The sequence below is a fragment of the Nyctereutes procyonoides genome, unplaced genomic scaffold (assembly GCF_905146905.1).
Source record: "Nyctereutes procyonoides isolate TBG_1078 unplaced genomic scaffold, NYPRO_anot_genome, whole genome shotgun sequence".
Classification (NCBI taxonomy): domain Eukaryota; kingdom Metazoa; phylum Chordata; class Mammalia; order Carnivora; family Canidae; genus Nyctereutes; species Nyctereutes procyonoides.
In genome coordinates this window covers 69,823,751-69,844,011 of record NW_026575049.1, presented here as the reverse complement: position 1 = coordinate 69,844,011, position 20,261 = coordinate 69,823,751, and the positions used below count along the sequence as shown (strand labels likewise).

At 47.3% G+C, this 20,261-nt stretch overlaps 1 protein-coding gene across 1 annotated transcript; it reads right to left on the bottom strand.

Annotated features, from left to right (window-relative positions):
- Positions 1–247: 247 nt before the first annotated feature.
- PCYOX1 (prenylcysteine oxidase 1) lies at positions 248–18,760 on the bottom strand. Its single transcript, XM_055328087.1, has 6 exons — positions 18,591–18,760; positions 17,477–17,683; positions 16,066–16,240; positions 4,604–4,815; positions 4,195–4,347; positions 248–3,608 (listed from the first exon to the last, which is right to left on the bottom strand). The coding sequence occupies exons 1-6, from the start codon at positions 18,700–18,702 to the stop codon at positions 2,950–2,952; spliced, it is 1,518 nt and encodes a 505-aa protein (XP_055184062.1). The 5' UTR covers positions 18,703–18,760; the 3' UTR covers positions 248–2,949.
- Positions 18,761–20,261: the final 1,501 nt, after the last annotated feature.

The following is a 20,261-nucleotide window of genomic DNA, read 5'->3' as shown; positions in this document are numbered from 1 at the left end:
CATGAACTGTTCCTGGTTGAGACTGATTTGGTCCAAGGCTTTTATGCATTAGTATAGGAAAATCTGATTAAATATGAAGCATGACAAAAGATACCTTTTTTCCCATCTTTTAACCTGCAAACCTACAAGGTTTTTTTCTGAAACGCTAATTGTAATTTTCAAAACTCCTTATAGTAGCTTTGAGGTACTGACTTTATCCAAGTACATCTACATTCCAAGTACAGTGCAATTGAAAAAACACAGGAAGTAATAACACGGTTGTTTATTTTGAACATAAATGGGGAATTTAGAATACAAGAATAGAGCTCTAGAAAAAACATTCCAGTGTACTCTGGTTCTTTGGAGTATACAGGGTAGTAACGCTGTCCACAATACTTCACCTAGGTCACACATTTTATGGCACACAAACTCAGATGAGAGATAAGTTACAAATGGTTGTATCATAAGCCTAACTTCAAGAAATCTACAAAGCAAATGCTTATGCCCGTACTTTTTGTGATCTGGTAAGAAAGCCAGAAATCTTGAACCACTTTAAAACTGTAGAGAACGAGGTATACACAGGTGAACGTGCAAGGTACTTGGAAAACAACGCAATGGATGGCTTACGTGTGTCTCTAAAACATTTTCTGTCCAGAGGACGTGTTTACAGCCAGAGAATAGGGAGAGGGATCAAACCAACGTCATCACAGTGAGGAGAGTGGATGTCAAGTCCAGTACATTTTTATTCCATTCTTCTCCGGCGGCTCTTTAAATCTTCACTGGTGTCGACTGGCGTTATTTTTTGCAACCACACAGAGGAAGTTACAGAATCGGTTTTCCTAAGTGCAGTTCCTAGACCATCACCTAGGAATTTAAGATACTGGGATGCATATTTCCATCTACCATCTACCACTCCAAACCCACTGAAAGCACACTCTGGGGTGAGGCCCAGCAGTATTTTAAGAGCACTCCAGGTGATTCCGATGCATATCCAAGTTGGAGAACCACTGGAGTAAAACTGGTTTTCAGTCAGCTCCTGCATAATTTTTACCAGTCTCTTCTGTACAAAGATGAATAGCGTGGTCTACTGAAGTAACAGGCTCTGACAGCAATTTTCTTCCAATAAAAAAAAAAATCTTTAATCCTGTATCCATTAAATCTATTATGCCCGATCATCTGTTTTGCCCTGAAGCTGTTTCCGATGCCCTGATGGAAAACTTAAAAAAACTTAGAGTAGGTCTGATATAATGGCAACATCTTAAATTGGTGTTATTGTAAGTAAATAATATATCCCATTGCAAAAGTCTGAGTGATAGAAATTTTCATTACCAATTTTTATTTACCAATCTTTAGCATACAGAGAACACAGTATGACATTCTCTACAACATTGTCCTCATTAAAACCACAAAAGGAAAAATGTGACTGCTTCTTAACATACTTGTTAAGAATAAAATTTTTAAAAAGCTGACCCTTTGACAAAGTGTAATTTTAATCCCTGCCTTTACATCAAACGTATTTTTGGCAGTTTTATCAGCATAATAATATTCACAACTGTAGTAATCATTTTAAGAATCAGTGTTTTCTTACAGCATCTTGCTAAAGTAGCTACTGCAATAATCTTACGGACTTTCTTTTCCAACAATAGGTGTTAACTTTGTTACAGTTACTTTTAGAATTCACAAGCTTTTACTCAGTTCTGTCCTCCTAATGACTGACTGTAAGGACAGCCATTCATGATCTCTTTATCTGATACAGAACTGGTTCTGTATTAGAATCACTTGAGCTTTAAAATATTAGAGGTTATTCCGTGTGCAGCCGAAGTTGAGAACTGCCTTAGAAACAAGATTTCAGCAATCATTTTCTCACCCCAAATGCTAGTTTTAGAAGCATTTAACAGTTTGGACATTTGCTGGATTTGATCAAGTGTGGTATTCAGAGTCTCGTACTCCAGTGTCCACTGCTCTGGAATAATCCAAGTGGCCTGTTGTCAGACGGACCGTGCTTCCTGTCAAGATCACTACTGGAGTTCTCGTCGAGAGAAGTCCTCCTTCACAAAATGAATCTGCTTTGATAATGGACTAGGTTTCCTGGGACTTTTAAGGCACTGAAAACCCTTTGGAGAGGTCTTAAACCCCCGCATCAGTGATTCCCAACCCAGGTTGCACCTTAGGGACTTTTTAGCTACAATGCTGAGGTCCTATCCTCAGTCCGTTAAATCGTTAAATCGGGATCTCTGGTTGCAGGGTGGGGGAGGGGGTAGTCTATTGAAAATCGTTAAAGCTCCCTAGGTGAGGATTCGATGATAGAATGCCAATCTCTTAAATCAATCGCCTATGTATTTGCTTTCATTTTACTTGGGATTTTTGTGTGACAAAGTTAAACTAAGGCTTCTGAATCTCACCCCTAATAAAATCAAATTAAAATCAAAATCAACAAAAGAACATTCAGAAAGTCAAGGCTTCTGGCATGGGCACATCTACTTTGACAAAAAGGTATAAATTAACTAAAGCCAGGCATATGACCAGTTCCCATAGTCTTAACCATGTGACGAAGGTCACTGACCGCTGTGAAGCACAAGTGAACTAGTCCCCCACTAAATTCTTCAAGTGCTCAGCTTTAAATGATCTAAGGTTTTACTCAAATTCCAGGGCCCCCACCCCCAAGACCTAGTAAGTCAGAATCTCCAGAGGAGCTGGAGAACCCACATGTTTAACAAACTCCAGGCGACTCCATACTGTGATGGGTACTAAGAGAGTCCAGAAATTTTGGGGAGGGCATAAATGGAGTAGTTAACACCGTCACACTTCATTAGAAACTTGTATTTCCTCCTAACTCACTGGGTTTACTTTTGTTAAACAGACTAATTTATGGCAAAACATGATTCAAAAATCCTCTCTGCTCAGATTGTGTTCTTTTTTGCCAGAGACACTCCATTTGGAACCAGGACGGGGGGAAAGGTGACTGTTCTCTCACAGCTCAGTTTTGAGCTTCTCATATAAGTCCTCCTGGTCGATCATGTCCGTGTGGCCGTTCCAGCGGTGATAGGCGAGCAGCGCGGCATTGTGGGCCGCAATGGCACTCATCTCCATGGCGCTCGCTGCGCACTCGATGCCGTTGAGGTAGTAAAGTCTGTCATGGAGAACGATGGAGGGGCATTTCTCTGGAGGCCTATAGTGAGGATACGCAAGCCATGGCTGCTTCACGGCATAATCATAGGACAAAAAGAGCTTTAGTATTTGTTCTTTAGTGAGAATTTCTTGGGAAAAGATCTTCCAAACGTATCCCCTATCTCCTAATGGTTGAGGACGGTCATTTTCTGTTACAGAGGACACAATCCCAATGCTGTTAATGAACAAATCTGAATTATCGGTGGTTAAGATTGTACTGAGATCGAATTTGTCTAAGGCTCTAGAGCTAAAAAGGGTTGAATTCAACTGCCCCTTAATTAAAGTTGTCACTATATGTTGGTAATACTGATGGAATTCCTCAATTGGAGGATCAAAGTTGAGGAAAGTTATATTGGACATTTTTCGATTCAATGGAGTGGCCACCAAGACAATGTCGTAGAAGTCTGAACGGGTCTCAGATCCACTTTGGTAGATGACTTCATACATCTTTGCAGGATTTCCTAGAGGAAAGCATACATTTTAGTATTTCTAGCATACTATACACCTTCCCAAAATAATTTTATTACCTTAATAAGTTGATAAGGTATAAGATAGAGAATTCTAAAGAATCAAAAGTTTTACCCTTTTAATATAACTGCCAAATTGAGGCCAGTTTTCTACTGGAAGAGAAATAATACCTTGTCAAGAAGCACAAAATATGGAATGATACTTTCAAGAATCAGACTATTTTTATTTTTATTTTTTTAAATATTTTATTTATTCGTGAGAGACACAGAGAGAAAGAGAGAGGCAGAGACATAGGCAGAGGGAGAAGCAGGCTCCATGCGGGGAGCCCGATGGGGGACTCAATCCCGGGTCTCCAGGATCAGGCCCCGGGCTGAAAGCGGTGCTAAACCGCTGAGCCCCGGGCTGCCCCAAAATGAGATTATCTTTAAGTCGAGGGAGACGTGCTTCCGTACTTGGCACATCTGGGAATATCTGTGTAACCCCATCATTTGGAACTGGGAGACGACAGGAGAGTGGCTTTTCTCTCTGAGCAATGATTTTCCAGAGGGCAAATCAGGAACACCAAAATTTCAGGCTCACCTGTGTGCTTGGTCCTTGTTTTCTCCTCTATGAACAGAACTGAGCCAGCTATGAGGTTGCTTCGGGAGGCCCGGAGGAGCCCTGAACACACCAGCTTATTGCCACCTTGCACTGCCCACAGGCCGGAATCCGCACAGGACATGGACACTGCGCCTGTCCGGGGCGGGAAAAGTGCATTTGAGTTCTCACTCGAGGAAAGGTCCCTGCCCGTTCTCTTCCCAGCTTAGGGGAGCTCTGCTCCAAAGCTCACCAGACATTGCCAAGCACCCCTGGGGGCAAAATCTCTGGAGGCCACGGCCTCTCCCCACTGCAACGGCACAGACCCACCCAGGCACGACGTGAGACCCGACTGGGGTTTCAGAGCAGGTACCGTCCCCACGCCCTGGCCCCAAGTCAGGCCTCGACTTACCCACAAAGCCGTTGATGTTCATGCTTTGCCCGTAATTGACCCGCATGACGGGCGCGACAATCTCCTCGAGGAACTTCTCAGAGAAACCTGCTCTCTGCAGCGTTTCCAGGAGTGTCCGGTTAAGCATTCCCAGGAAGTCGTCCCCGCCCAGGGAGTGCAGCAGCCTCTCGACGCTGCTGAAGGCGAAGTCGTGGGACTGGTAGCGGTAGATCCTGTGGGAGAGAGCGGCCACTAGGCCCCGCAAGACTCGGCGTGCAGTCGGCAGCGCGCTCCTCGGGCCACCGGCCGGAGCCCCCCACCCCCAGGCCCCCACCGGCTCCTCTGCATCCACAGGTCACCACCTCACCTTGAAGGAGTCACCGTGTCCTACGTCCTGTTCTCATTCCGCGTGTCCCCCCAGCAGCAGTCAGACACATCTAAGGTACCCAGCCACCAGACGAGGCCCTCCCCACCCACCCCCATCCAACCGAAGCGTAGGTTGGGGGGTCGGTTCACTCCTAGCATCCGACACGCCACCCTCAGCTCATTTAATTTCAAACTTCAATATTTTCACTTCTGCTTCTCCCACCAAAGAAGCAAACCCTGGCAGTCTTTCCAGTCTTCCTAACATCTCTCCTGCTACTTCACTCTCATTTCCCAGATCTTAACTCAGGATTTATATTCAAACAACTCAAATGAATAACTGATTACCTCTCTCCGGTTTCTTTTTTTTTAAACATTTATGAGTCTCCCAGAAACCCTAAAATACATCTCTAGTCCTTACTGAGTTATGCAAAAACAACTTATTGCTGCTTACTACATAAACTGCTGACCTTCAGGGAATTTCAGAGTCTAACTCAAGTCTAACTCCTCTGCTTTAACTACAAATAGAGAAACAAGTAAGAGGGCCTAAAAGCCCCGTGACAAGTACAAGTCTCCAGCACCAGCTGCCCCCCGGCCTCAACCACACACCCACCCTCCACGTGTACACGCCTGACCCGCTCACTGACCCCTGAACATGCTGTGCATGGCTCCCCGACGCTGCACCACCTCCTCTCCAGCTACAATACACTTAGAGCTTGAGCCCCACCTCCCCTGCAAAGTTGCCCAACTATTGCTTAATTTTTAGAAAATACCACCTGACATTTTCCTGAACTTCATGGACTTAAAGAAATATCCATGTGCAGTAATTCAATATGTAATTTTTCAAGTTGCAAGTGATAAAAACAATTGAGAACGATATGAGTCCTTTCCCTCCACATGCTTGCCATTGGTGACAAGTAATAAGGCACATACGCAGGTCAGTATATGAAGCAAAGAAAAAAATAATGCCAGAGACGGATCTTATCAGTGATCCCGGGGAGGGGGGGGTTACACCAACTTTCTTCTCTCCCGGTTGTAATTTTGAGCAGGGACAGTGCCACAGCCGCTTCAGTATTACCTACTAACAGTGCAGTGTCCAAAGCACTGAATACATTTTTGTGGGGAAAACATATCAGTGCCCAAACTGAGAAACTAAAATAACTCCTTCAACCATATCAAATGGTTTTTAGTCCCTCGGGAGTCTTAAAAAGCAGAGAACGAAAACACTGAGTTCTTTAGGAAGTAGACTGAATATCTCATAAAATATAGACTGACCTTTGGCTAATGGTCAGCAAGACAAAACAGTAGCCAATTAAGTGACATACAGCGTATCACAGAAACGAGTCCGTGCCACTTCCTGCCTGCGACCCTGCCCCACTCAAGCCTCCAGCAAAGGCCTCCCAAACCGGAGACAACGGAGGCTGTATGAACAGTGAGCCCTGCAGCTGTTTTACAATACTAGTTGCATTAGTACATATTTGCTAAAAAGCTAGATATGTAAAGAAAAAAAAAAAGCTAGATGTGTATTTCTATGAATAAAGCTGCTTTCCAGCCCTTTTTTTTTCTAATTTTTCAAAAGATTTTATTTATTTCTTTGACAGAGACAAGGAGAGTGAATGAGACCACAAGCAACGAGGGGGAGGGGTGGAGGAGGAGGGAAAGCAGTCTCCCCACCGGCCAGGGAGGGCTGCTGCGGAGGGGGCTCCAGCTCAGGAATGCGGATCGGACCGGATCAGGACTGGAGCCAAAGGCAGACACAACTGACTGAGCCACCCAGGTGCCTCTTTTTTTTCTTTTTCTTTTTAAACTACATTTGGATAACGTTAACATTTATTCCTTAAACAAATATTTATGGAGCATGAACTGTGAGCCAGGTATTCCAGGTGCCAACGATACAGAGGTCAACACAACAGAGAAAAAAATCCCTGATGGAGCTAGTGTTCTAGTTGGGGAAACAGGTAGTAAAAAAATTAATGTGAGTAAATTTAGAAGTTTAGAGGATAATAAATGTTAAGGAGAAAATAAAAAAGCCTGAGAAAGCTTAGAGTTGCCAGAGTCTCAACTCTAAATAAGATGGTCCCCAAAAACAGAATGGTCAAAGAAAGCCTCACTAAGAAGAGAACATCTGAGCAGAGACCTGAAGGAGGTGAGCGCTGCAGTATCCAGAGGAGACAATATTTCAGATAGAGGTAAGAGCGGTGCAAGAACCTGACGACAAAGCAGGCCTGGTGTGCTCAGAGAACCATGAGGCCAGTGCAGCTCACGCAGATCCAGGACAGCAGGAGGAGGCACAGTCAGATGGGGGGGCAGGCAGTGAGACATGAAACACTTCTGGAAGAGTGGAGCAAGGAACACTGGCAAAAGTCAACATCAACTTTCGCAACACTGAAAATAAGCCAAAGACTTGTCAAAATCCCAGGAGTATTTTCTCCAGAGAGATGGCTGAATCTCAGTAGGAACAATGAGTCCTGTGGCATCTTAACCTACACCTTATCCCCGTCCCCACTTGCCAGCAAGGTAGCCTTCCAAACCAGCACTTGTAACCGTAACACCTGTGAAGCCTGCAACCTGGCAGCCACCAGAGACGGTAGGACAGGTCTGCGGATCCTTCAGTGCCCACCCCAGGGAAGTGCCATTGGACCTAGCTGGCAGCTCACTGAAAACCTCTACCCTCGGGGCTTGTCTCTACAGACCTGATTCAGAGCTGGCTCTGTACAAACAGCCCATCCCCAGGGCATTTGTCCCAAAATAATCACTGGCAATTTAAAATCACAGCTACTGGGGCGCCTGCGTGGCTCAGTGGTGGAGCGTCTGCCTCCAGTGCAGGGCGTGACCCCGAGGTCCCAGGATTGAGTCCCACATCGGGCTCCCTGCATGGAGCCTGCTTCTCCTTCTGCCTGTGTCTCTGCCTCTCTCTTTGTGTCTCTCATGAGTAAATAAATAAAATCTTTAAAAGTAATAATAATAAAGTACTAGAGCAAGTATGTGAACAATGTCTCCCCAACTATCAAGACTTGAACTATTTTTTAAATTCTAGAGTTGAGGGATCCCTGGGTGGCGCAGCGGTTTAGCGCCTGCCTTTGGCCCAGGGCGCGATCCTGGAGACCCGGGATCGAGTCCCACGTCGGGCTCCCGGTGTATGGGGCCTGCTTCTCCCTCTGCCTGTGTCTCTGCCTCTCTCTCTCTCACTGTGTGCCTATCATAAATAAATAAAACAAAAAAATTAAAAAAAAAAAAAATTCTAGAGTTGAAAAGTATCATATCTGAAATTGAAAATTTCCTAAAGAGGCTCCATAGCAGATTTGAAATAGGAGAAAAGGGATGCCTGGGTGGCTCAGTGGTTGAGCATCTGCCTTCAGCCCAGGGTGTGATCCTGGAGACCCGGGATCGAGTCCCATGTCGGGCTCCCTGCATGAAGCCTGCTTCTCCCTCTGCCTGTGTCTCTGCCTCTCTCTCTGTGTCTCTCATAAATAAATAAATAAAATCTTTAAAAAAAAAATGAAATAGGAGAAAAATCAATGAACTTAAAGATACACATAAACTGAAATTATACACTCTAAGAAACAAAGAAAACAGATAAAAATGAGCAGAGTATCAGAGAACTGTGGGACGATATAAAGCATACCCACATACACATAACGGGAATGTAGAAGAAGAGGCAGGAAAAAAGGGTAGGGTGGACAAAAATACTTGAAGAAATAATGGCCAAACTTCTAGAAACTTCAAATCTGGCCAAACTTCCCACATTTGAAAGAAAACATTAGCCTGCATGTCCAGGAAGCTAAATCTAAGCAGGATGAATTTAAAAGATTCACACCCAAATATATAATAGACTGGAAAGATAAAGAATACTGAAAGCAACAAGACAAAAGTAACTAATCCAGAAAAAGGGAACTTTAATAAGATAAACAGCAGACGACTACTCAGAAACTATAAAGGCGGAATGTAGTGGATGACATATTCAAAATGCTGAAAGAAAAGTCTATCAACCAAGTGTTCTATATCCAGCAAAACTATCCTTCAGAAAAGAAGAGAGATTAAAATAATCCCAGATAAACAAAAACACAGAATCCAATACTGCTAGGCCTTCTCTACAAGAAATTAGTTTAGAGAAAGACCTTCAGGCTGAAATATGCTAAACAGAAACTCAAATCATCATCAGGAAATGAAGAGCACTGGTAAAAGTAACTGCATCAGTAAATATAAAGGTACGTATGTTTACCATTCTTTTCTCCTATCTTACTTAAAAGACAAGTGCATAACACAGTAATTAGAAAACTAATGACCAGCATGCCTGGGTGGCTCTGCGTTTTGGTGCCTGCCTTTGGCCCAGGGCGTGATCTTGCAGTCCTGGGATCGAGTCCCATGTCGGGCTCCCTGCATGGAGCCTGCTTCTCCCTCTGCCTGTGTTTCTGCCTCTCCCTCTGTCTCTCTCATGAATTAAAAAAAAAAAAAAAAAAAAGAATAAAAATAAAAATAAATAAGAATAAAAATAAAATAATAAAGTAAAATATAGAACAAGAAAACTAAGGAGAAAACATGTTACAGAGAAAACTCTCTGTAACATATAAAAATAACTTGTATGGCAACAGTACAAAGGATAGTGTGGTTAGTATTAATACACCATTAACATTGTTTTAAAGATTCTCTCTCCTCTCCCCAGCCCTCCCCTGCTCACGTGTACACACACACTGTCTCAAGAAAAAAAGATAACCAAAAATATATACTAGAAGAAATGAGAATTAAAACTGCACACTAGAAAAAAAATAAACAAAAAAATAAAAAAATAAAAAAAACTGCACACTAGAAAAAAAAATTTTAAGATTTAATTTATTTATTTATTTACTTATTTATTCATGAGAGACACGGGGGGGGAGGGGCAGAGACCCAGGCAGAGGGAGAAGCAGGCTCCATGCAAGGAGCCTGATGTGGAACTCGATCCTGGGTCTCCAGGATCATGCCCTGGGCTGAAGATAGATGCCCAACCACTGAGCCACTCAGGTGCACCTGAAAATACAGCTTTAAAACAAAAGAAGGCAGGGGCGCCTGGTTGGCTCAAGTCAGTTGAGCATCTGACTCAGATTTCAGCTCAGGTCATGATCTCATGGGTCATGGGATGGAGCCCTGAGTCAGGCTCCCTGCTCAGCAGACAGTCTGCTTGAAGATTCTCTCTCTCTGCCCCCCACCCCTGCCAACTTATGCTCAAACTCTCCCACACACACGTATGTGCACACATGCACTCTCCCTCTCTCTCTGAAATAAATGAATTTTTAAAAATCAAAAGAAGGCAGCAATTAGAAGATGTGTTCTGGAGATCTAATTCACAGCACAGTGATTACAGCCAACAATAACATATTTTCAAAGTTGCTAAAAGACTAGATCCTTTTTTAAGACTTTTTTTAACATTTTATTTTAGGGGGGAGACGGGGCACACAGAGGAGAGAATCCTAAGCAGGCTCCATAGCTACTGTGGAGCCTGATGAGGGTGTTCATCTCACAACCCCAAGGTCATGACCTAAGCCAAAATCAGATGCTTAACCAACTGAGCCACCCAGGCGTCCCTAAGATTTTTTTTAAAAAAGATTTATTTATCTATTCATGATAGACATAGAGAGAGAAAGAGGCAGAGACACAGGAGGACGGAGAAGCAGGCTCCATGCAAGGAGCCCGACACGGGACTCGATTCCGGGACTCCAGGATCATGCCCTGGGCCAATGGCAGGCACTAAACCGTTGAGCCACCCAGGGATACCCCCTAAGATTTTATTTTTAAGTAATCTCTACACCCAACACAGGACTCAGACTTAGAACCCTGAGATCATCAAGCACTACCCATAATCCAAACAAGCACCTGAAGAGACTAGATCTTAGATGTTCTCACACCATAAAAGAAATAATTATGTGACAATGAAGACATGTTAACTAGCTACAGCAGTGATCTTACTGCAATATATAAATGTATCAAATCAATCCATCCTACACCTTAAAGACATGATATTATCTCAATTATATTGCAATTTTTTTTGAAAAGGCAGTGCATGCTAACAATGAACAATATGAAATTACAAAAATCATCCCATTAAAATAGCATCAAGAAGAATACAACATGGAGGAGTAAACTTAGCCAAAAAAACATGCACATGTACATGTGCTTTAGATGCTTAAAGAGGGACGCCCGGGTGGCCCAGCAGTTCAGCGCCCGCCTTCGGCCCAGGGCGTGACCCCGGGGTCCCTGGAGCGAGTCCCACGTCGGGCTCCCTGCATGGAGCCTGCTTCTGCCTCTGCCTGTGTCTCTGCCCCTCTCTGTGTCTCTCATGAATAAATAAAATCTTTTTTTAAAAAAAAAGAAATACACTTCAGATTCAGATAGAAATCGGTTGGAAGCAAAAAGATGGAAAAAGATATGCGACACAAACAGTAACCGAAGGGCAGCTGGCCACAAGAGTACCAGAGAACGGAGCCTTGAAGACAAAAGCTGTTACCAGAGGCAAAGAAGGACGTGACAGGACGATGAGAGGGTTGGAGTGTGGGGAAGTCCTATCAGCTCTAACCACGCACACCTGCCCACACCGAGCCGGCAGCCCCGGGGGAGCGGGCCCTAACACGGGTGGAGACGGCTCCCATGCCCCACATCCACACGGGGGCACGGCCAGGCGGCCCAGCGGCCCGCAGCAACAGGAAGGCACTCCCCACCCGGGAGGCTGAAATCCCAGCACCGGGGCCCTGAGGCTCCCGACCCCGTCTCCTTGGCATATCGTGGCCACCTGGTCGTCGTGTCCCCACGGGGTTCCTTCTCACATCCCCCACGTCCCTGGTGTCTCCCCTGGGCTCTTCTCTCTTATTCTTATAAGGCCGCCGGCCACATCCACCAGGGCCCACCCTAAAGGCCTCACTGTAACTTAATCGCCTCATTAAAAACCCCATCTCCGAATGCAGTCACTCTGAGGTACAGGGGGTTAGGGCTTCAACACGTGAGGGGGGTGGGCGTCATTCGGCCCCTAACAAAGAGGAAATAAAGAATCAGGAGATAGGATTACCTATGTCCTGTCAGGTCTTCCACACCACTGCAGATTTTGGCCGTTACTCCGCATGAAATCGAGGGCGACTGAAAGTTTACTTTTCTAATTTAAATTCAAGTTAGTTAACATATAGTGTAGTATTGGTTTCAGGACAATTTAGTGACTCATCACTTACATATGACTACCCTGGTGCTCGTTCCAGTAATTGCCCTCTTTAATACGCATCACCCACTTAGGTCATCCCCCCATTCACCTCCCACCAGCACCCCTCAGTTTGTTCTGTTAACTATAAAGCCTCTTATGGTTTGCCTCCCGCTCTCTTTTTATCTCATTCTATTTTTCCTTTCTCTCCCCTATATTCATCTGTTTTGTTTCTTAAATTCTATGAGTGAAATCATGATACTTGTCTTTTCTTATTTCAGTTAGTATAATACATTCTAGTTCCATCCACATATGCTGCAAGTGGCTATATTTCATTTTTTTTATGTCTGAGTAACATTCCACTATATAGATAGATAGATAGATAGATAGATAGATAGATAGATAGAGAGAGATAGATAGAGGATATATACATACACACACCCCCACATCTTTATCCATTCACCTGTCGATGGACGTTGGGGCTCTCCCCCTGATGTGCCTATTGCTGACAGTGCTGCTATTAGTAGGTGCAGGTGCCCCTCGGAACCAGCACTTTTGTATCCTTTGGATAAATACCTCGTAGTGCAATGGCTGGCTCGTAGGGTGCTTCTATTTTGCCACTGAAAGTTTCTGAGCAGAGAAGTAATGATGACTCATAGATTTTAAAAACACCTCTTTGGCTGCCAGGCTGAAAACAGACAGTGGTGGCACACGGGCCAAAGCAGGGAGGTGAATCAGGAGGTACATTAGCTTCCAGTTGCTACTGTAACAAATTACCACAAACTAAGGGACTTACACAACACAAATGTATTATCTCATGGGCCTGCAGGTTGGAAAACCAAAGTCAATCTCAATGGGTCGTAGAGGCAAGGTGTCAGCAAGGCTGGTCCTTCTGGAAGCTCGAGGAAGAATCCATTTTCTTGCCTTTTTCAGTTTTTATAAACCACCTGCATTCCTTGACCTGTGGCACCTTTCTAGCATCCCAACCTCTTGCTTCCATCCTCACATTTCCTACTACTCATTCTATCCTTCCACCCCCCTCCTGTAAGGACTCTTCTGATGACACTGGGCCCATCTAAATAACCAGAAGTCATCCCACTGCGCCTGGGTGGCTCACTCAGGGGAGTGTCAAGGTCTTGGTTTCAGCTCAGGTCGTGATCCTGGGGTTGTGAGACTGAGGGCCCCGTAACGGGCTGTGCACTCCGCGGGGCATCTGCTTGAGGTTCTCTATCTCCCTCTGCCTACCCAACGTGCATGCAGGCGTGCACGGGCTCGCGCTCTCTCTCTCTCTCTCTCAAATAAATAAAATATTTAAAAAAAAAAAAGATTCCCACGTGAATCCTATGTGCAGCCAGGGTGGAGAACTACTGCTTTACTGAAATGCAGGGGAATCTGTTGGTCCAGACTGCTCTTTGGCAGCCTCTGTAGTTCCCAGTTCTGATTTCTGCAACACCCCAGAGTATCTCCAACACGGGGTGATATTACCAACAGAGCTGACCCTTGAATAACCCAGGTTTGAGCTGCACAGGTCCATTTACAAGTAGGTTCTGGTTTTGTTTTTGTTTTCAGATAAAATCAGTGGAGTACCACCATTGTATTTTCTCTTCCTTATGATTTTCTTAATAACATTTTCTCCTCTCCCGCTTACTTTACTGTAAGAATGAGACGTAACATACAAAACATGTGGGACGCCGGGGGGCTCAGTGGTTTAGCGCCACCTTCAGCTCAGGGCGTGATCCTGGGGTTCCAGGATCAAGTCCCACGTCGGGCTCCCTGCGTGGAGCCTGCTTCTCCCTCTGCCTGTGTCTCTGCCTCTCTCTGTGTGTCTCTCATGAATAAATAAATATAATCTTTAACAAAAAATTTTTTTAATTTAAAAATAAAAATAAACATACAAAACATGTGTTCCTTCACTGTTTATGTTCTTAGTAAGTCTTCCTGTCAAAAGCAGGCTATGAGCAGTTAAGTCTTGAAGGAGTCAAAGTTATACACAGATTTTCAACTATGCAGGGATTGGCACCCCAACCCCCCTTATTACTCGAGTCATTTATTTATTTATTTAACAGTTGGTACAGCATTAAACAGAAAGTAGACAGATGACAGCACTGGAACTGAGCCAAGATTCCCTACTGGGGGCAGGGGAGGGGGTTTGGAGAGGAGGCAGAAAGGGAGGATGGCGTCACACAGGGCAACAGCTATGTCCCTCGTCCAGCAGTATTTAACTACTTTAACCACTGGCACAACCTGGCTCAATACCAGCATTCTCTCCAACTTTCTCATAGGATCTGATAAAATTATCAAAATAAGAGTTTTATGTTCTTGATTTATTGAAACAGAAATGTAGGGTGTGTGGCCCTTTGAACAACATAAGGATCCGTGCTGTATAATCAAATATCAAAGACAGACCAAAGGGAGGCAATAATCCCATAAAGTAGGGGAACTGTTTTCTAAAATCAAAAATGGGGGCACTTGGCTGATTCAGTCAGAAGAATATGTGACACTTGATCTCAGGGTTGTGAGTTCAAGCCCCACACTGGGTGTAGAGATTACTAAAAATATAAACTTTAAAATAAAAAATAGTATAATCCTGGGGCACTGACTGGCTCAGTCCATAGAGCATGTGACTCTTAATCTCTGGGGTCGAGAGTCCAAGCCCCACATTGGGCGTAGAGTTTACTGGGAAAAAAAAGAAAAAGAAAAAAAAAGAAGAATCTGTATCCCATCCCTACATATTTTTCACAGTTCTACAATATCCAAAAATCACTTGAAAAGTAATTTTTTAATCTCTCACAGGGCAATTCTCTACATGTCAGGCAAGCTACTGGTAATAAAACTTAAACACACACACACAGGGCTGTATCTGATACCATCTGAACCTGATTTTCCTGCTGAGCATGCAGCTACATGCCACCTACCTTCTTGACAAAGTGACTGGCTATATCTACGCAAATTCTACATATTTCTTAGTTATTGGTTTATTGCTTGTCTATTAGAATGTATATTCTTTGAGTACAGGGACATATTCTAGATTCCACATCCTCAGGTCCCAGAATAGTGCCTGGCCCCTAACAGTCAATATTTGATAAACGAAAAAAATGAATGAATGACTAAAACAATCTGTACTGTAGCTGACTTTAATGTGCCCACTGGGAAAGTGTTTGAGGAACTGACCTAACAAGGATGTTTAAAAAGAGAAATCCCAAATTACCATAAGTCACAAAAACTAGACTATATTTATCCTCCTCAATCCTTATATCTGTCCTTGTCAATACGTGGTCACATAGGACATAGAATTTTACCTTTTTAACAATTATTTTACTACATAGAAACTCACAGTAAATGAAATATAATTAGCACTTACAAATTCAATTTCTCCAGCATCTAAAATTGTAAACCAGCATAAAAATTAGCACATGCCAATAGCCTTAAAAAAAAAAAAAGCCTATATCTTCCAAAGCTAGACTTGTTATTTTATGTTATTTTTCCCAATTACCATAGCAACACACACAGAAAAATTTGAAAATACAGAAAAACAAAGAAGAAAAAGTGGCACCTGTATTCTCACTAACTGGAACGGTGCTGGAATTTAGTACCTCGGTTTAAATTTTTTTTTTAATTTTTATTTATTTATGATAGTCACAGAGAGAGAGAGAGAGAGGCAGAGACACAGGCAGAGGGAGAAGCAGGCTCCATGCACCGGGAGCCCGATGTGGGATTCAATCCCGGGTCTCCAGGATCGCGCCCTGGGCCAAAGGCAGGCGCCAAACCGCTGCGCCACCCAGGGATCCCTCTTTCAATTTTCAAGTGGATATAAACGGTCTGCTTATTTTATACAAACCATTTACCAAACAATCTGACAAACAGGCCTTACAATTAGGTAGAAAACTGTTTCAAGAAACTAAAATTCCTAAAGATCATCTAACCGAAAGATCGTAGGGTAAACGGAAGGGGGAAAAATTACCTCATAAACTTGTCCAGTATATCTTCTACCCACATGTGCATCCGGAGGGACTGAAATCCATAGTGCCAAATTAGTTTAATCATGTTCATTATAAACCAGCTGCTCTCCTCAAACACCAGAGTCTCTCCATTATACACCCCCATTAGGCCGCCAGAGCTCTGGACAGTAGACAGACCTGCAGAGACAGAGAAAGGGTTAGCTAAACTCAGTGGTTTCTCTGTGGAGCAAATGAAAGAAAGTGTCATCTAGGCCATGACGGGCCCTCTATAGAGTGTGTGAATTCGGGGCTTCCCCCGCTTCTGTCAAAGCTCTATCTTTAAAACAGTGTGTAACACCGTATTCATTCACCTCACCGTCCTAAAGCAGATCTCTAAAAGACTGGTCAGCTGGTCATGCAGATTATCAAAATCAGAATGGCTATTTTTATTTGAAAAAGACTAAAAAAAAAAAAAAGACTAAAAAGTCCAAGGAAAAGGTCAGAATACCAACTGAATTCAACTTAAAAGAACAAAACAGGGCATCCCAGGTGGCTCAGCGGTTTAGCGCCGCCTTCAGCCCAGGCCCTGATGCTGGAGACCTGGGATCGAGTTCCACGTCGGGCTCCCTGCATGGAGCCTGCTTCTTCCTCTGCCTCTGCTCTGCCTCTCTGTCTCTCTGTGTCTCTCATGAATAAATAAATAAAAAATCTTGAACAAAACAAAAAAACAGAAACGTGGGATGTGAATATCTGCCGCACAAACTGTTCCTGGCATCCTGTGGCCCTCATGGAGGAAAGAGGCCCAGGAAGCATCCATGAGATGTGGAGGCAGCAAAGGGAAAGGAGGCACCCCCATTCCCGTGCGAATCCTATTTTGCTCATTTCAGATAACTGGAAGGAGGCAAAAATTACACCATTTTCCCTGAGCAAAGGGCCTGCAGAGGCCTGCCCGACTTCCCCCACAGCCTGCCCAGCTCCTCTGCTGGCAGGGAAGCAGTCAGCTGGCCCAGGTTCCAGCACAAGTGTGGGTGCAGACGTGTGCACACAGGAGCACACGTCTGCACCCATGCCTGGGCCTCAGTTTCCCAGCTGTAAAACGAGCACGCAAGGTTTCTGCGAAGCCACAGCATTCTTTGCTTCTTCAACATGAACCCAGAGCTCTGAGAACTAGGAACAGCAACCACCCCCACCGCCGCCCCAGGACTGTAATTCCAGATAACTGAAGCCACAGATAGCCAGTGTCCCGTTACGGCCAAGTGGCTCCGAGACAGCCGCTCCTAACTGAGCTTGTACTAATCGCTAGCAGCAGTGGGGAAAACAGTTTTACCACCTTCCCTGCAAAAAAGACAATTAACAGAACTTTCGGTTCCCTATCTGATGAACCTTCCACGGAGGGTCACACAGAAAGTTGCCTGGCTCTAGGACATTACATACCCAGGTCCTTGACGAATCGCTTCATGTGCAGATTTAAAGGATGGATGACAGAGCCTCCGGCCTCATATTCTTGCCCTCGCACGGTCACTGTGGCCAGGCGGCCTCCCACCTCTCCTCTTTCGAACACATCGATCTTCACATCTTTCCCAAATTTCTGCCGCAGATAATAGGCTGCTGAAGTGCCACCGATCCCGGCTCCAATAATCGCTATGGGGGGGGGGGGGAAGGAAGTTTCTTTCCATCCTACGCAGCTCTGTGGGGTTGTGGTTCTGAGTAACAGGTGGGGCTCCGTGCTTGGTCACCCCTGCAGGGGAGCCCGACAGAGGGGCAGCTGCTGAAGGAAGAACTGGGAGGCACGGGCACTGCTGGGGCGGGGGTGGGAGTCCTTACGGCACAGACTGACCTTAGACGGGGGGGGGGGGGGGGGGGGCAGGTCCCAGAGCCCAGAGGCTCCCGCAGGGCTTGGGGCAGGCGCCACGGGCCCCGTCACCCCTCGTGCCCCGGCGGGGGAGACGTGGGCCCTCCACGCGCATCTGACTGCAGAGGCCGCCATTTTTGCCAAGATTGTCCCCGTCTCGGCCCCACCGATGCGTTCGCGGCCCCACAACACAAAGCTTCGGGGGGAAGAGGAAGAGCAAGCCCAACGCGGCCCAAGCCCAGAGCCACACTCGAGAGCGTGTTTTCCGCGGTGCAGGGGCCCCAGGGCAGGCCCGGGGCGAGCAGGCGGAGCTCGGCAGCGGGGACCGGGTGACCGGGGGCGACGGGGGTGACGGGGGGTGACGGGGGTGATGGGGGAGCGATCGGGGGGCGATCGGGGGTGACGGGGGGCGATCGGGGGTGACCGGGGGCGACCGGGGGTGATGGGGGGTGACGGAGGGTGACGGGGCGATCGGGGGTGACCGGGAGCGGGGCTCCGCGCAGCCCCCGCCGGGACCGCGCGCCCGTCACCCGCACAGCGAGGCGCGCCCCCCCCCCCAAGGAGCACGCGCGGCCCCCGAGGCACCCGCAGCCGCCCCGAGGCGGTGACCTAGGCGGAGGACACCGCGCGCCGCCCGGCCGGGCCTGGAGCCAGCGCGCTCCCGCACCCCTTCCGCGCCGCCCCCGGCCCCCCTACCGATCTTCTCCGGCGGCGCCCGCAGCTCGGCGCTCCCGGGGCACCCCCAGCTGCACAGCAGCAGCCACAGCCCCACGGGCGACCAGACGAGCGCCCCAGCTGTGAGCCCCATGGCTCCCGGAGCGCGGCGGTCTGCCGGCGGCTCCCCACGCTCCGCCCGCAGCCGCGAGTCTGCGCGCTCCGCACGCCCCGCCCCGGCCCCCCGGCAGGCCCCGCCCCGAGGCCCGCCCAGGTCCGCCCCAACAGGCCCCGCCTCGGTCCTCCCGGCAGGCCCCGCCCCTGACAGGCCCCGCCCAAGCCCTCGGCAGGCCCCGCCCCCGATAGGCCCCGCCCAGGCCCTCCCGGCAGGCCCCGCCCCTAACAGGCCCCGCCCAGGCCCCCTGCAGACCCCGCCCCCAGGCCCGCCCAGGTCCGCCCCCGGGTCCAGCACGGGGCCCCTCCCAAGTCCTCCCTGAGCCGCCGCGGCCCCCGGCACCCACCCAACAGCCCCACCCACCCGCACCCCGGCACCCCGCACCCCCATACCCGACCCAGCACCCCCGCAGCCCACCCAACACCCACACACACCCGCACCCCGCCATCCCCGCACCCCCAACACCCCGGCACCCAGCACCCCCTCACTCCCAACACCTCTGCGCATCCGCACCCCAACAGCCCCTCACCCCACCACCGGGTACCCCGCACCCCCGCACCCCAGCGCCGAGCCTGGCCCACTGGGCCCCCAAGCCGGTCCCGCCCCGGAGCGCGCGCTGCTTAGGGACCCACCAGAGGCGGAGGCTCCCTGCTCCCTGCTCCCTGCTCCCCCCACCCCCCACACCCCGTGTATTCAGGTGAAGCCTCGCTCCTCACTGGCGCCCCCGCTGACCCTTCCATCTCCCGCGGGGGGAGAACGCACACAGCTCAGGCCCTTGCCGGGTGACCAGGGGACTGTCGGGCGGAAGATGAGTGGGTGAAGCGCGATCGGTAAAAGGGAAAATGAGGGCGACCATGGGCGGGTGGCCCCAGGTGAAAAGTAGTGGCAGATACGGATAAACGTAAGGTGCCCGCATCCCACAGCAGAACATTAGGCAAACATGAAAAAGAATGTGGGCCCTACCTGTGGGACCCAGGAAATTTAACAAAAATCCCCTACCCCTGGACAAGCAGAGCAGGACTGATTCCATTTTGTGCTACACCTGCCACCTCCTGTGTGACCCCCGCATGACCTGCTTCCAAGCTCGAGCTTGTAAATAAAACCTCGTGTGTTTGCATCCGTGTCGGCTGCTTGGTGGTTTCTCGGATTCGCAGTCTTGGGCACAACACTATCCTGGTATCCTTAGGTGAGAAAACCTAGTGGCTGAGTGATGAGCATCGTAAGATCCCATTCTGCAAGTACAATACCCCACTTCCACCCTCCTCCCCCCAAGGAAAGAAAACAAAACAAAACAAAACAAAACAAAAAACCCGTATGTGAACATGAAGAACAGCGTGGATGGAAAGAAAATTAAGTCAGATAAAAAGAAAGAGTGAATGTAGAAAGACGAAGTATAAAACCCGGGGCAAAAAGCATTCACTCATTGGACAAATATCTAAGTGGCAAGCAGTGTTGTAGGTGCTTGAGAAAAATCAGTGCGAAATGTTGTGCCCAAGATTGCGAATCTGAAACCACCAAGGAGCCGACACCGATGCCAG